The sequence below is a fragment of the Synchiropus splendidus genome, chromosome 2, assembly GCF_027744825.2.
Source record: "Synchiropus splendidus isolate RoL2022-P1 chromosome 2, RoL_Sspl_1.0, whole genome shotgun sequence".
Taxonomy (NCBI): Eukaryota; Metazoa; Chordata; class Actinopteri; order Syngnathiformes; family Callionymidae; genus Synchiropus; species Synchiropus splendidus.
The window spans coordinates 16,901,164-16,916,651 of NC_071335.1; the positions used below are offsets into that span (position 1 = coordinate 16,901,164).

Here is a 15,488-nt window from a genome sequence, read left to right on the forward strand (position 1 = left end):
CAAAAGTGGCCCGTTGAAATACAAATACGATTGTAAAAATCATATTTGTATTTGAACCACCTCAAAAAATATTTCTTTTCTTTTCTTTTTTTTTTTTTTTTTTTAAATAATCTTTGGCACCAGTTTACATGTAACAACAGGTCCAGGGGCTTCACCCTTTCAAAGCATGTTGCTCTCCACATCTTACGTAACACATTTGGAGTCTGTTGCAAATGGCTTTTGCTGCGTATCAGCCGGGATTAGTTTTAGAAACTGTTTCTTTGTTGCGTTCCACGCTTAGTGTTTTCTTTTGAGCTCACTTGAACTCTGACACCATGGATGACCTTTATGTTTCATTTGTTTGTTTAGGAGGGTGTTGTAGTTTCACAAGGTTTCTCTTGACAGGAAGAGCAAAGACATTGTGCAATACCACTATCACAAGAAAATCACAGAAAACTTTATGCTAAAAGTAGCCTTTAGCCTTTCGGCAAACTCCTTATTATGTTGATGCGATAAGAGTATCCTGTTGTTTGAGGCGCGTTAAGCGTAAATCTGTTCCGAAAATCGACTTAAATTGTGATGTGGAATGTTGTAGTCATTGGCAAGGGCTTTTGCTAGCATTCACCTGAGCAGGGAGGCCGAGTGGCGCCTGCCAAACTTATCTTCAGCCACCAATCACACCACAGTCATGGACTGATGCCATTCAAAAGTATTTCTGAGAGGGATTATGCACAAGGCAGGTGATCATGGTTCATGAATGATGTCAGCTGAAAAAACATTCTTAACCTTTGGCTACAAATTCACTTTTTTTCCAGAACAAAACAGTTGTGTTGAGTTTCGGAGATTCAGTCCCCAGACGTAGAGGACACCTCCACAAAAGACCTCAACAGAACTGAAGTGTTTTTGGCCCAAAAGCAGTGCAGCCTCTCCTTAAATTCCGAACATGTGTTATGCTTTGTGCGCTGGGGGGCTTACAGTGTTTTATGTTAGCAAAGCTAAATGTCAGCACAGAGACCTGCAGGTGTGGATACGTCTCCTTGCTGCTAGAAAGCAAGTCTTTTAAGAAATTGTGTGAGCAAAACCAACAATATTCATCGACTGTGGTGATATCAAAAATGCTTCTGAGCAGTTTGGATCCACTAGTACATTGGGTACACAACACTGACTCAGAACATTTCTATGTGTTTTATTTAAACATTAAATGCAACTCTGTGTACTAAACAGCAGACAGCAGTAGATTAATGGCACCAAACCAGAAGAGGAAGTAAGATGAAAAATACAGCAGAGGGTGAGGTACTCGGTTCAGTGGTTGGGCCTGATAAGCAGAATTCCACAGACCAACGTTCCTGAAAGAAAGAAACCGTCAAACCTACAGGTACATGGCGCCCTTTTGATTTGGAGATTTAAAAAGGTCAAGGAAGAATGATGAGAAAAACACAATAGGGTTAATAGTTTTTGTTTTACTATTTCGAGTTTTAAAAGAAAATCTGAGTCAGAAAATTTGAAGTCTTGAATTATCACCAAAAATGGAATTTGCAAAACAGACGTTTTTAGAATTTTGGAGAAAAAAAAGAAAGAAATCATCAAAACATTTTCAGATTCTTTTTTGTCCGTTTTTTCTCCTTCTGATTTGAAACCTTTCCTTTTGATCCCATTTAAGCAGTTAATAATCAGTTAATACGATTTTTACCATCATCATCTCATGTTTCCTCAGCATCAGCTCAGGTTTAGATTAAGTTTCAGAGACTGAAATGCTAATGCAGATGTTAGTACTTTCCTCATGAGATTAAACTCTCCAATACAAGAGGTTTTCAATTGAGTCAATTTATAAGCGCTGTTATCTAAAGCCAGAATCTCAAGAGACCGAGTTTATTCATGAAACATCCGAACTTCTGCGTGAGCTGTAGAGAACTGACAAACGTCATCAGCTGAATAATGTGTGCCTGTCATTTCACGTCAGCAATAAATCTCAGTTTGAATGTACTACACTGTCATTACCACAAGGATTAGTGTAGAGTGAAACCGGCTCTGTACAACAGGAGAAACCTTTTCTGCTCTGTCCGACTGGATTCGTCGTGCCTGTTTGACTCAATCAATGAAATATTGGTACCATTAAATATTTCCATTGAAGTTTAAGTGCAAACAAAAGCATGAAACTTTATTAAGCCACATTGATGTTGTTAATTTATGAGGCAAACTGAGATGTTCCGAGGACTGACCCTCGAGCCGTGCAATTACTAAGGGTAATGTGATTTGACTGATGTCTTTGACCGCAATAGAATTTCTCAGAAGGCAGCGCCAACTGTGTCTGAACAGCTCTGACATTTAAGTTCCTCATGTCCAGGCCAACATCTCTTTGTCTCCTCGAGCATTTGAGACACTGATCTGAGGGAAGCGGGGAGGGTGGGGCGGAGACACGGAAGACAGCAACCCTAGTTCTCTTAAAAGTTTAGTGGCTTTGTTTTTGTCTTAAACTTACATAAATGTGGTCGGGAGATTTGTACTCTAAAGGCCCATTTATGCCCCACTACGTACGAAAATGGACCCATCCTTTTCGAACTTTACCATCGCTGATCGCATGCTTGTTATTGATGTACACCAATATATCCTATATCCACCAATGTATGATTTTATATATATATATATATATATATATATATATATATATATATATATATATATATATATATATATATATATATATATATATATATATATATATATATATATATATATATATATATATATATATATATATAAAGGATATATATATATATATATATATAAAGGATCTTCCAAAACAATAAGTAAACTATCTCTAGTCATTCAAGTCACATTACACCATCGAGGTCACTGGATAGCAAAGAACTTCAAGCATCTTTCACAAACATTTATCCTTTCTCAAACGGATTGATGAGGCTCATGAGTCCGTCTGTTGTGAGACTGAATTTTGGCCACTTGAGGCCACCGTGACTGCTCATCATGGAACAGTGAGCCTGTGTGGATCAGGATTCATAAAAGATTTCACTGACTACACTGTTAAGTTCCTGTCTGTCTGTGTCTGAAATCTGCACTGCAACGATTCTCTCTCCTTTGCGGAACTACGCCGCTCCAATTGACTCCAATTGAGTGCATATGCACATTTTGACCATCCACAAACAACTTCAAGAGAAATCAGCTTTTAAACATCTGCCAGCTCCAATAGTTCACTTCAAATAGTGGGGTCTTCTAGTTGCTGTTCCTTCCGTTGCGCGTATGTAGCAGTGTCACTCTGCAGACGATGATCTAAATGGCCGGGGCCCATGGTTGGGCCGCGAGTGCCTCCTAGAGGGCTGCTAGAATATATCTTTATACCTTTGGGCCGTGACACGCTCAGTTTCAATACATGAACCACATATGGTGGCGCTGGATTGACTTGACCACTGCGAATCTGTGATGGTAAACAACTATGGAGAAGTTATTGGAAAGAAAACAAATGATAATGAAACAGTCAAAACTGTTCATCAAAGCACCAGTTGAAGCAGTTTTGAGAATGTATTAATACATGTTATGGCAATGCCTTCATTTACACTTAAATTATATTTTCTTTGGGGTTTAAATAAAATATATTATTTTTATTTTGGGATATTTAGACATGGATCTATTATATTTATTTTATTCCAAATTTTATTAAAATTTTCCAGTTCGCAACAGTTTGTATAAAGTGTATTTCTTTTCTTTGTAGTAAATATGATGAATATGACTTGCACCTGGTTCTGCTGCTGTTTGGTCTTTTCGATGACAAATAAATCATCTTAGCGATGGTCACATGGTTTCATGTCATTTCACAAGGTTTTGGTTCTTGAATTACTTGAATGGCCGTTCTTGGAAAGGTGGGCCCCGAGATCTAAAAGGTTAGACCCCTGATGTAGAGCACCACTACAGGTAGTAACAACAACACTGCCACCGATGGTTTCCGGTGGTACTGCTCCGTTTGGTCTGTATCTGCGAGCTTTGTGGAAATGTGCAGAAACACAGATGGAATGAAGGTAGAGCACGGACAGAAGGCTCCATCCGGATCGGGATCCATACTTAACATTGAGCATAAACGGGACTTAAATCCGCACACACTTTCCTAGCCGAGTTTTTCCCTGCCAGCTTCAAAAGAGGCTGCTCAAGCTGTTACAGGTGACGACAGGAATCTTCTGAAAACAACCTTAAATGCTAAAATATGGGCAAGTCGTTGGTGCTGTGATGGTCTAACGGCAAACGTGGAGGATGATACGGCGCATGCGCTTCTAAAGCTTGTGCGCTCTAATAGCATAGTAGCAGAGCACACCAATCATGGAAAGAGAAGCTGTGACCAGTATGAGCTGTTTAACTACAGTGACTCGGGAGAGTGGCCTGACTGTGGTTTGAGAAAACAAATGTTTTTGACTGGCTGCCCAGCCATAACTAGGACTCAGCCTTCTGCGATCAAAATTCGGTTGTTGGGCTCTTACTGTATTAAACACTGCTCAGTATTTGTCTATATTTATCAATATTATTATTCAACACACCTCAGTCTATTGGACACTGTCACGGCGTGTCACTCATTTGTGGGTTAAGGACCTCTTTACTCGAGAATGTCGACAATGAAATGCACTGCAGGATCTTTTATTTTATTGTTATTTGGTCTATTAGTAAACACTTCATGCGACCTCATCCACATCCACGTCCACAGTCTTGCTCGTCTGGACCACTTTGCCATCGACTAGTGTCTCCACCACAGTGATGACCTTGGTGATGACTGGAGAAGAAGAAGAAGGACTCATCAACAAACTGGCGTATGAGGCTTTTAAAGTTTCTCAGTGAATGAACTGACCTTGTTTTGAGCTGGAGACAGAGGATGGGAGGAAGAGAAAAAGCCATTAGACAAGGTCATGTTGACATTGTAGTTTGAAATGTTTGTGTGTTTCCTCACGACTCATCCTCCCCGTCCAGCAGACGTCTGTACTCTGCAATCTCCAGCTCCAGGCGAGTCTTCAGGTCCAGCAGCATGTCGTACTCATTCTTGTTGCTGACGATGTTGGCCTGGATCTGTGAGAGCTGAGCCTCCAGGCTGGAGACCTGGTTCTGCAGAGATGCTAGCTGGGAAGCGTAGCGCGCCTGAGTCTCTGCCAGTGTGCCTTCCAGAGAAGCTTTCTGTGGGAGAGTCAGAGAGAAGAAGACACTGAAGGAGGTTCTAGTGGAGGCAAACTATCGCCATCATCCCAGAGGGAACCCGGCCTGGTTCCAAATAAGAAATCATTTTTCTCCCTTTTTTTAAAATAACTTTCTTTCCAACAATTTATTCATTATTCATGCAGGTGATTTTTTACAAATGTGCATATATATTTTCCAATATGATATTAATTTAAAATAAATAAATAAAATGTAGGCTTTAAGATTATTCATGAAAATTATAGTCTTATATACTATATATCTATATAATATATAATGTTATAGTTCCCATCCTTTATGACTTCATATAAATCCCCCTTTCTTTTTGAGGATATAGATGACAGTGATATTTGCAAAAGGTTTCCAGCGCCCAAAAAGCATATTACAAATACAATAGTCTTCAGAGACGCTACATACCATGCTCAAATGAGACTGCAGTTCTATTTGGAGCCTCTGGTAGGTGCTCTTCAGATCTTTGATCTCAGTGCGTGTTGTGGACAGAACCTCTGTCTGCGTGGTGACTTCCGCCTCCAGACCTGCGACCTGGACAAAATCAGGAGCAGTGAGTAGATGAGAATGGAACCAAACTATAAACCTAGTACCGTCCTCTCACCTTATTCTGGTACCAGGCCTCGAGGTCTCTGCGGTTCTTGGCGATGGAGCTCTCGTAGTGCTCTCTGATCTCCTTCATGGCCTCGTTCAAGTCTGGAGACGGTGAGGCGTCCACAGACACGTTGACCTGACCCCCCATCTGGCTTTGCAGCAGAGCCATTTCCTACAGACAGCCACCAGATTGTTTTCATTACGGCACTGTTTTGGAATACACTGCTGGGTGGCAGGTTATAGCTCAAATATTTTGAGGTACTAACAGAGAGAATATGTGAGAAGCACGTGTCAACCACAAGGATGGCTTTGTTTGTGGTAGAGGTTATGTCAAGGTCATGAGGGCAGATTTGAAATGAACACAAAGGACAAAGGAAAGGATAAATGATGACGCTTGCTTTAAAGCTTCAGGTTCAACATGATGCTGTCCAGCGGTGTTGTTGAAGGGTGGAGTGTTTGACAAGACTGATTCCTACTGTATTCTTCCCCAGACAAGACCTCCATTGATCCTCCTCACCTCCTGGTGGTTCCTCTTCAGTATGATCAGTTCCTCCCTCAGGCCCTCCAGCTGACCCTCCAGATCCAGCCTGGCCAGGTTCAAGTCATCCAGAACCTTCCTCAGCCCGGCAATGTCGGCTTCCACCGCCAACCGGATGGCCAGCTCGCTCTCGTACCTTGGGAAATGGCGGTCACATCATTTGATTAACTCTACTTCCTCAACTCCTCTTTCAACTGATGATGTAAATTCAACTGTAATATCTCCATACACTCACTTCATTTTGAAGTCATCGGCAGCAAGTTTTGCATTGTCGATGTCCAGAACAGTTTTAGCATTGACCCTAGCGGCGACTCGGATCTGTGGACAAAAACACCAGACATTCCACGCATGAGTTGCATTTCTAGAATGTTCCTCACTGTCACGATCATTGTCTGACGCTTCCTCCGTATGACTGATGAGAATGCGATGGTTGACATTGACAAGATCATTCAAAGTCAAGAATGAAGGCGACATTTCTCCGCCTGGATTCTTCAGATATGAATCTACGGATGTGTGGCAGGAATTCAAGGCATGTCAGAGCCCCTGATAAGAGCATGACCTGATAAGAAAAGACGCGCCCATATCCTCTCACCTTGTCCTTCAGGTCCTCGATGATGGCGAAGAAGCCGGTGTGGTCATGGGAAACCACAGTGCGGTTCGCGTACCAATCCCGAATCTGCTTGTCCAGGCGGTCGTTCTCCTTCTCCAGAGTGCGCACCTTCTGCAGGTAGGAGGCAAGGCGGTCGTTCAGGTTCTGCATGGTGGCCTTCTCGTTGGCTCCAACGTGGAGGTCCAAGCCATCAGCCAGGTTGAAAGGTTTGTAGCTGCTCTGGGATGTGGAGATGCGAGTGCCGCTCCCGCCGGCGCCACCGTAGACGCTCATGGTCCTCTGGCCGTAGGATCTGGTGCTGAGAGACATGATGGACGGCTGGGATCTGGTGCAGGTGTTGGAGTCAATCTGCAGTTGTCGGCATTAGTGCCTGACCAGCTTATATAGCTGATGCCTGAACAGAAGGAGGAGCAAAGAATTGCACATGAAAGAGAGGAATGCAGCTGCCCCTCACACATCTCAACCTTTGCATTAACACGGGTGTGGTGGGTGGTGGGCCAGGGCTCAGCTGCCGTGTCTGCAGGTCAAACCCGTGATTCCACATTTCCATATGAAAAAAACATTCTTCAAATAGTCCTCCGCTCGTTTTTTCATCCCCATCCTGTGTAATTTTCACATTCCTGCTCCGTCCCACCACAAAGACTGACGTTGGTCATAATTCAGAGCCGCGGGACAAAAATCGTAGACGGGACAGCTCAGCCAAGTGTTTGCTCCCCTCCTGCTCACTGCAGTGACAGAATCGACACATACCAGTGACAATTCGTCTCAGTGAAACTGTGAGGCAAAAGGTTAAAGATGTCTGTAAAATGGATATTTTTGGCTCAAAAGAGAGGAGAACTTTCAACACTGAGGTGCATCCAAACGTCAGACTGCCCACCTACTCCTTATGGCATCATTGCAGCGTCACTTCATTTGTAATGGACCCAACATATACAAGCTTGCAGAGGTCCAGTTTTTGTCCACCATTTTTGAAGCATATGAAGTTTCATAACTTCATTACGTGACATGCATTATGTGACATTATTATATATACATTATTATGACATGCATCATGGATAAATCTGTTTTTCTTAAAAAACCGAAGGGATACAACATGTATATGAAAGTTAAAAAAAACATGCAGTATGTGACTGTACAACAATCTCAAAAACATACAGTGAATGAATGTACTTCTTAATGCATTTGTTCACAAGGTACATGGTAAATGAAGACTAATATGAGCTTTTTGCTGTTAATGGTAAATACTCTGTCTTTGAGGGGGTCGCATGATCATCTGTCTGTTAGCAAAATAGCTCAGGAAATGCTGATGAGGGGACGAGGAAGTTCATTCTGGTTCCAAACTACCATCTGGATTCAGGATTTGTCAGTGACGTCTTTGCCCTCTGCATCTCGCCTTGCTTGGCACAGAACTTCCACAACTTTGACTGCTTGCTGCTTGTGATGCCATCAGTGTAGATGCAATGCTGTGGCCGAGTTCAGATTTCTGCTGTGAGCCTTGTTGTTGCACTGTACCTTGTGAAGCCAAACTAACTAACAAAACACCAGCGATATCAAATCGCATCTAAGTTAGCCCATTTCATTTTTTTTTTTGATAAACCAATGGATCTACTTGGCTTTGTTTTCTGTTTTGTCTATATTTAGGTTGCATATTGATATGAAAAAACAAGTTCAAGTGATGGAGGGCTGCTGCTCTGTACAAGGGTTCGTGAGTACAACCAATACACACCATCAATGTGCAGATTCATGTTTTTCTCTCCTCATGTTGTCAGGATGTGTAAAGAGATGTCCCCAAAAAAACACACACTTGTGCACCCGCTCCGTTCCACACATTGTTCATCATGTTCAGGTTCATGTTCAAAAATAATCCAAATATTATTGTTATCATATGTGTTCATCCAGATTAGAAGTTATTTTAAAGAGACTGGTTTTGGAAACATCTTCAGCCTGTCTGGCAGAAGAGGCTTTTATTCATGTGAAAAACACACACACGTTCTGAATGGTTTTTTTTATATATATGTATGTTGTTTCCTAATGTTATTAAAAGTCACCTTAAATGATCAATGACTCCTCTTGTGAGATGAGCTGAAACCATAGCTAGAGTTGAGCTGAAACCATAGATAAATAAATCAAATGAATTACAGGTTTGTTGATCCGTAGCCTTATCTGACTCTCCGATCAAACCGTTTGTGGTTGTTTTCCACCACTGCTATCTTGTTTGGCGACATCGCCCAACTGCTGGCTCTCCTCCTTCTGTCATCATTTCTCAACTGCTGTTGTCACTCAGATCTGATAAAAGAGGAGACAACAGATGATCAGATGGTGACTGAAAGACGGAACTATGTGAACCACGTCTGCGGGACGCTTGACTGGCAGTCGCAGCAGGTGAAATGATTTATTTTTTTGTCGCGTCTGTGTGAACGAAACAATTAACTGAACAAATATTTGAACCCGTGAGCCTCATCATTCTGGTCATTAGGACTGCGGTACAGAGACGCCCACCCCCCACCAAAAAAAATAAAAAAATAAAAAAATAAAACAAGTTCTGACGGACTGTGAGGAACCCCAGGGAGCACCTGTACACACTTGGTTTTCCTCGCACAAGCTGAAACAACACTTGGGTTACTTGAGTTCTTCTGCAAAGGCACACGCCAAACCTCCAGCTGGATTCAAACCGGCTCCAAGATTTTGGGCTCAAAGACCAGGAATTGAAATCAGAATGTGCAATTGTTTAATGGGGAACGCACAGTACATTTGACAAAATATTGCCAAAGCTGTAACTTTAACCGACCCCCGGATAGGAGACCAGTACCGGTCCGTGGATCAACTCGTCCCGGGCTGCACAAGAAATAATTAATTATTTGCGTTTTGTGTATGATCTGAGTCCGAAGGATCTTTTATTTTGAAAAATGACCGGATTCTCTCAGTTAAGCCTCGGTCACTTTCGAGCCAAAATGTAACCCACATGCTCGCAAAATGAGTAGGAAACACCTGTTTCTTTGAAAGGGGAAAAGGTTCAGTGAAGAGATAGAAGAGCCTACGACGTCCAAGAAGATGGCAGTTTTTAACAAACAATACCAGGAGTCGTTTTTGAAATATGGATTTATCGCAGTCGTCTACCGTCACTCCCAGATGGGACTGTCTCGTAGCAGAGAAACAAGCTCAGGGCTCCCAGTATTTAACAAAACAGTGAGTTCGAATTTTCATGCACTTTATATTCGGTGTTGTGCTGTATCTACATGCAGTTTTGAAGGCATGTTTGCCATGCCATAGCGACCAGAGTCAGAGAGTGTAAGGGCAGTGGTTGAGAGGAGGAGAGTTTGTGAGTTCTTTGCGGGCACACAAACATGCTGAGGACTTACATGACGGCTCAAAGTGGCAACTTCATACCCCCCGGGCCACGTTCCAATCATCAAGTGTTGACCGGTCCGCAGTGATAAAAAGGTTTGGAACCACTGCATCAAGGGACTTGAAGTACATATGAGTCGTTGGTGTCCTTTTTACTTGCGTGAAGAAACCATGTCGAGAGCTACTGAAATTATCAGACCACTGCTGTTGAGGTTGACACACCTGACATTTTTTCTCAATTTTCGTCCATGATGGGCCCATCAGGAGGCCGATCCCAGCGACTAGGCGTGAGAGGCCAAGGTCGCCCGGGACAGGTCACACGCTCACATCTATGGACAATCGTCCATTGACTTGAGCATGATTTTGGACGGCAAGAGATGGGACCACCCAGAGTTTATGTATTACTTCACAAACATCCCGTGTAACTGCAGTTCAGCCCAGTCTCTCTCAGGAAGCAGAAACCTGATCCACCCGAGACGCTTGAACGACTTGAGCGATTTGTCCGAGGAGGAATTTTCTTCGGCTCACTGTAGTAAACAGCCTTTGTCCCCAGACAACAAGAATGTTGCCCTGCTTGTTTTTTTTTTTTCTAAACACGGAGACGTGCCAGGTGACCGTGTAGGCGTATTAACACACCTTCATGTTCACATTCCTGAACAGCAATAACCTGTGTCTGCATCATACAGTGACAGGTGTTCATTCAAAAATGACAATCCATCGTGGCAACACGCAGGTGGCAGGTGGGCTTTTCCTGCATTGATCCAGCCATCGAGAGGTCAGTTTGGAACTGTGGGCTGTGTTGACACACTCCCTCTTTAATGGGTTTTATACTCATGTGTTTCATGTTTCTGATGTGACTGCACACTCTCATTCTCATTATAACTTTATATCATTGATGACAAAACTATAGTATTACTGAATGTAAAAATTTTAATCAGTGGTGGGACTTAAACTAGAATTAATTAATTACAACATTATTACAATTAATTAAATACAACAAAAAAATTGATTTAATTTAATGTTATGAAAATGAAATTCTTATACTAATATTTTCCAGACATTAAAAGAGCTTTAGTTTAAATAACGTGATATAAAAACTTGAATGTAGCCACCATCGTGATTTATTGTGCTATTGTCAAACTGTTGCAAAATAAACACTATTTTGTTGTTTAAATGTATGTGTGGGTCCATCATTTCATTCAGTAATATACTAAATTCATTCATATTGAAAAATGTGGCTTCTTGTACCATTAAACTGTGATTAATTGAGATTAATTCATCACAAATTCTGTACTTAACTAGATTCTTTTTTTTAATCGAATCCCACTCCTAATTTAAATACATTAAAAAGCCTTTTTAAGTTGTAACTCTAGATGCCTCACTTTCCATTTATCATTATTCCCAGCCTTATAGTCCTCCATAATAACCTCCAAACCAAAATGGGTGACGTGCTTTGAACCCCATTTTGGTATCGAATTGAGCAATTCGAATGTACATTTTATTTATTTTTCCGTGAGCCAATACGAATCTTCAGTCATGGGTTTGTCATTGCAGTGAGGAGGACAGAACCGGAACGTTCCACCAGATTTTCTGAGCCGGCCTGAGGTGCATGCCTGTGCACAGCGTCCGGGAGAGATCATGCTCCCCTCATCATTTCCAGTAGTGAATTATTTTCTTCTCCTGAGGTCCTTACGTCTTTCTTTTGCTGCAGCGAGTGCCTCTGTCGCCTATGACAAGGAGAAACAGTACATTTGTGGTATTTCCCTTTATGTCAATGAGGTAAAAGGCAGGAGGCAGAGCTGGAGGTAGCGGAGATGAAGATGCCGAGGTTCTCTTTGGGAGTGAGCAGGATGGATAGGATCAGGAAGCAGTAGATCAGAGGGACAGCACATGTCGGGAGTTTAGGAGACAAAGCCAGAGAGGCCAGATGGAGATGGTTTGAACATGTACAGAGGAGAGAGAGCCAGTACATTGGTAGGAAGATGTTGAGGTTGGAACTGCCAGGCAGAAGGTGGAGAGGAAGGCCAAAGAGGAGATTGATGGAGGTGGTGAAGGAGGTCATGAGGTTTGTAGAGGAGGAGGAGGAGGATCCGCTGTGGTGACCCCTGAAGGGAGCAGCCAGAAGAGAAAGAAGAAGAAGGAGTCAATGAGGTAAAAGTGATTACGTTTCGTAAGAGCTGCTAGAATCTTAGATGAATATGGCGACATCTAGAGGCTGAAATCTGAGCTGCAATCGACATATCAGAATAAGAATGAGAAACATTGGAAGTAATGAAAGGATCCACACAGAGTGAATGAGATGACGCGAAGTAACTGTCTGTCACAGAGACGAAGAAGAGAAGAAGAACGAGACAGGGTGAAAGACAGTGAATACGGATCACTAAAAACAGTTGTGCAACTGGAGTAAAAATAGTTTACGATGTCAAGTTCCAACGGCGGGTGTGGCCCCTCGTTTGTCTGCTGGTGTGTAGTGAAGGCGCGCAACTGCAATAAAAGGTCGAATGAAGCGATTAAAAAAAATAATCTTCATAAAATTTACGGCTGCGCTTGTTGAAAAAGCTTGTTAAATGCGCCAAACCTCAGTAAGTAAGTAAATGCAATGTCTTGCATTTGACAGCTTTTATTTGACGTTTTTTTGTCATTTTAATTCAAATTAAAAAACGACGAATCATCCGCACATGTCAAAACACAATACGACAGGAAAGTCACACGCAGTTCTTGTTCGACTGTGAGCCGACAGACGGGTGAACTATGCAGCTGCGTGTGCAGACAAGAAACTAATAATATATGAGACTGGGTGTAAAGAGAGAAAATAATGACTTGCTGTCTGACAAGAGAAAGAAAATGCTTTCACCCTTGACAGTGTCATTCATTCTTCAGCGGCGCTGACGAGAGCAAACTGAGTTTGAACTTGGAAGCGAGGGGGACCGAGTAGGCGGCTGTTCCGCACCGGCCACCGTCGCTTCGAGAAGTGACTGTTTTTCAATTGATTTAAAGAGAACCCATTTTTCGCACGCACCCACGCGCACGCAGTTGTAAAACCAGGTTTCTATAGCAGTGAGGGTGTGTCCGTTCATACCTGTGTGCGCGCGTGTGGGACTGGTTTATCGTAGTTTTGCTGTCCTGTCAGATACAATCCTGAATTTGAGGATGAAGACTTAAAATAAAATAACTTAAAATAACAATTACAATTGGGTTTAAGTTCAGTTAAGTTTGTCATTTGTTTTGGCAGGTAAGGTTTAGAGTGAGAGGCTGGGGAAAGCATTATATCAATAAAGGTCCTCACAAAGGCAGAAGTACAAATATGTGTGTGTGGTCGTAGGAGCTTGTTTAGCCTACTTTGTGGGGACCCATCCTTGGCAAAACACTTCTTTGTGAGGACCTTGTGACTATGTGGGGACATTTGGTTGGACCCCACTAAGTTAAGCCTCAATTTGAGGATTGAAGACTTCAGAATAACTGGTTAGTCACTTGTCTTGGATGGTTAGGTTTAGGGTGAGCGGCTGGGGAAAGGGTTATCGTGATGACAGTCCTCACAGCGTCCCCACAAGGATAGAAATACGTGTGTGTGTGTGTCTGTCACTGTCACTGTCACAAAGAAAGAGAGTATATTTCAGAAGCATATTACATTTATTGAAGCTAAGCAAGAGTGCAGATGACCACTCATTATTGAGGTCAAAGGTCATCACTAGTTTACATATTTTCATGTTCTTGGCTCAGACCACGTCTGGAGACAGATGCTCCATCTGTGTCTCCTCCACCGCTGCTGGAAGCTGCTCTCTCCTCCTGCTCGTCCACACCATCACCACCATTCAGTTCTGTTGGAGCTCATGAACCAGTGGATGTCACAAGTCTGATTCCAGTCTCTATAGTGGAGACTGAGGATCATCCGCCACACGTGTGTTTTGTTTCCACTGCCACCAGAACAGTTCAGCTCCAGTCTCTCTCCCACAAAGTGGAAGATAAACTCAGACAGTACTTAGAAACGACACCTGTGCTGCTGCTTCTCCGGGAAGTAGTAGAAGAAGCCAACAGGTCTGACACCTGTGAGCAGAAGAGAAGGCTTGTTCTTTACCAGCTGGTGTATGTACTCTGAAGACGTTCCATTGTCTATTAAAGATAATTCTTCTGTTCCGCATGTCTCAAATGCCCACTGAACAGCAGCAGCATGGTGTTTGACTCCTGCTTCATGGGCTCAATCTCAGCACCATCATCATGTGAGCAACATCAGACAAAGTCAACAAAACATTATTATTACTCTGAAGATATAAATTAGACAGATTCATAGTCTTTTTTTTTTTTTTGCCATGTACTTGATCTTAAGACGAGTCACGCCTTAGAAAGGTTTGAAAATAGGTGGATCACACCCTCTTGTGGTTGCTCTAAGAACACCATCCATATGACAGCCAGTTTATATGAATGTTATATCTCAAATGAAAAGTTCAGTGTAAATAAATTGTCCTCCTAAATGCCTTTCACCACCCTCACTTCTAAGATGCTCTCAGGTCCTCATGAAGCACACTTCCTCTCATCATCTCAGGTACTATATAAAAGTCTACTTAAAGCCCAGCACTCACGTTGAATTTAAATAGTAATTTTGTTTGTGGTTGTTTCATTGTCTGCCTTTAAACAAAGGCCGGGAGTCCAGTGGTGGAAGACTGGGCCCCGGAATTCAGAATTCTTTGTAAAGTAGTTCGCAATAAAGTTAACCGCTTCGTGCAGCTTTTCATTAAGTACTTTAAACCCATCTACACGACACGGAGTCATTCGGTTGAATCTGCTCCAGCAACGAAAGAAGCCGTCAGCGCTTCGTGATCTGCGCGTCGGCAGTTATTACACTGTCCACCAGAGAGCGCTGTTGGACTGACGCGTTTTGCAGAACGCCAAGGGCGTGTCCCGCGTTCTAAGCAGCACAAGCTGCCGTCATGCAGGCCTCATTCAACACCGCCCTTGTGATCTCCATTATCAACCGCTCATTTCATCTCCAAACATCAGACAAGTCAGTAGGATTCGAGAGGGTTTATTTTACTGTCCTTGAATGTTTTGTTTTAACCTTCTGATTGTCCAGAATTGTGTCAGCTGTGAGGTGTACAACGATCCAGGCCTTTTGAAAAGCCAGTTCTGCTGTGTTGACTCAGCCGCGGTGTTTGCTCTGGGTACAGAGCACGAGTGTGTGTGCACAGCCCATAATTCAATACGCCTGTGTAAGCCCGACAGACTTGTGCAAACTGG

General features: G+C 42.6%; 1 protein-coding gene and 1 long non-coding RNA gene across 2 annotated transcripts; one reads left to right on the top strand and one right to left on the bottom strand.

Annotated features, from left to right (window-relative positions):
- Positions 1-4,634: 4,634 nt before the first annotated feature.
- LOC128754187 (keratin, type I cytoskeletal 13-like) lies at positions 4,635-7,279 on the bottom strand. Its single transcript, XM_053856626.1, has 8 exons — positions 6,894-7,279; positions 6,537-6,619; positions 6,281-6,437; positions 5,774-5,935; positions 5,578-5,703; positions 4,922-5,142; positions 4,823-4,833; positions 4,635-4,747 (listed from the first exon to the last, which is right to left on the bottom strand). The coding sequence occupies exons 1-8, from the start codon at positions 7,218-7,220 to the stop codon at positions 4,650-4,652; spliced, it is 1,185 nt and encodes a 394-aa protein (XP_053712601.1). The 5' UTR covers positions 7,221-7,279; the 3' UTR covers positions 4,635-4,649.
- LOC128754188 (uncharacterized) lies at positions 6,911-14,874 on the top strand. Its single transcript, XR_008413907.1, has 3 exons — positions 6,911-11,031; positions 11,811-12,407; positions 13,977-14,874. It is a non-coding gene; the product is annotated as an uncharacterized LOC128754188 (long non-coding RNA).
- The last annotated feature ends 614 nt before the right edge of the window (positions 14,875-15,488 follow it).

What these genes read in the sequence shown, in the direction of transcription:
- LOC128754187 (XM_053856626.1), bottom strand. Translation starts at nt 7,220, where the DNA reads ATGTCTCTCAGCACCAGATCCTACGGCCAGAGGACCATGAGCGTCTAC. An exon ending in GCCGATGACTTCAAAATGAA is followed by an intron (nt 6,438 to 6,536) that starts GTGAGTGTATGG and finishes CCATTTCCCAAG; the next exon opens with GTACGAGAGCGAGCTGGCCA. An exon ending in TGCAGTCTCATTTGAGCATG is followed by an intron (nt 5,143 to 5,577) that starts GTATGTAGCGTC and finishes ACTCTCCCACAG; the next exon opens with AAAGCTTCTCTGGAAGGCAC.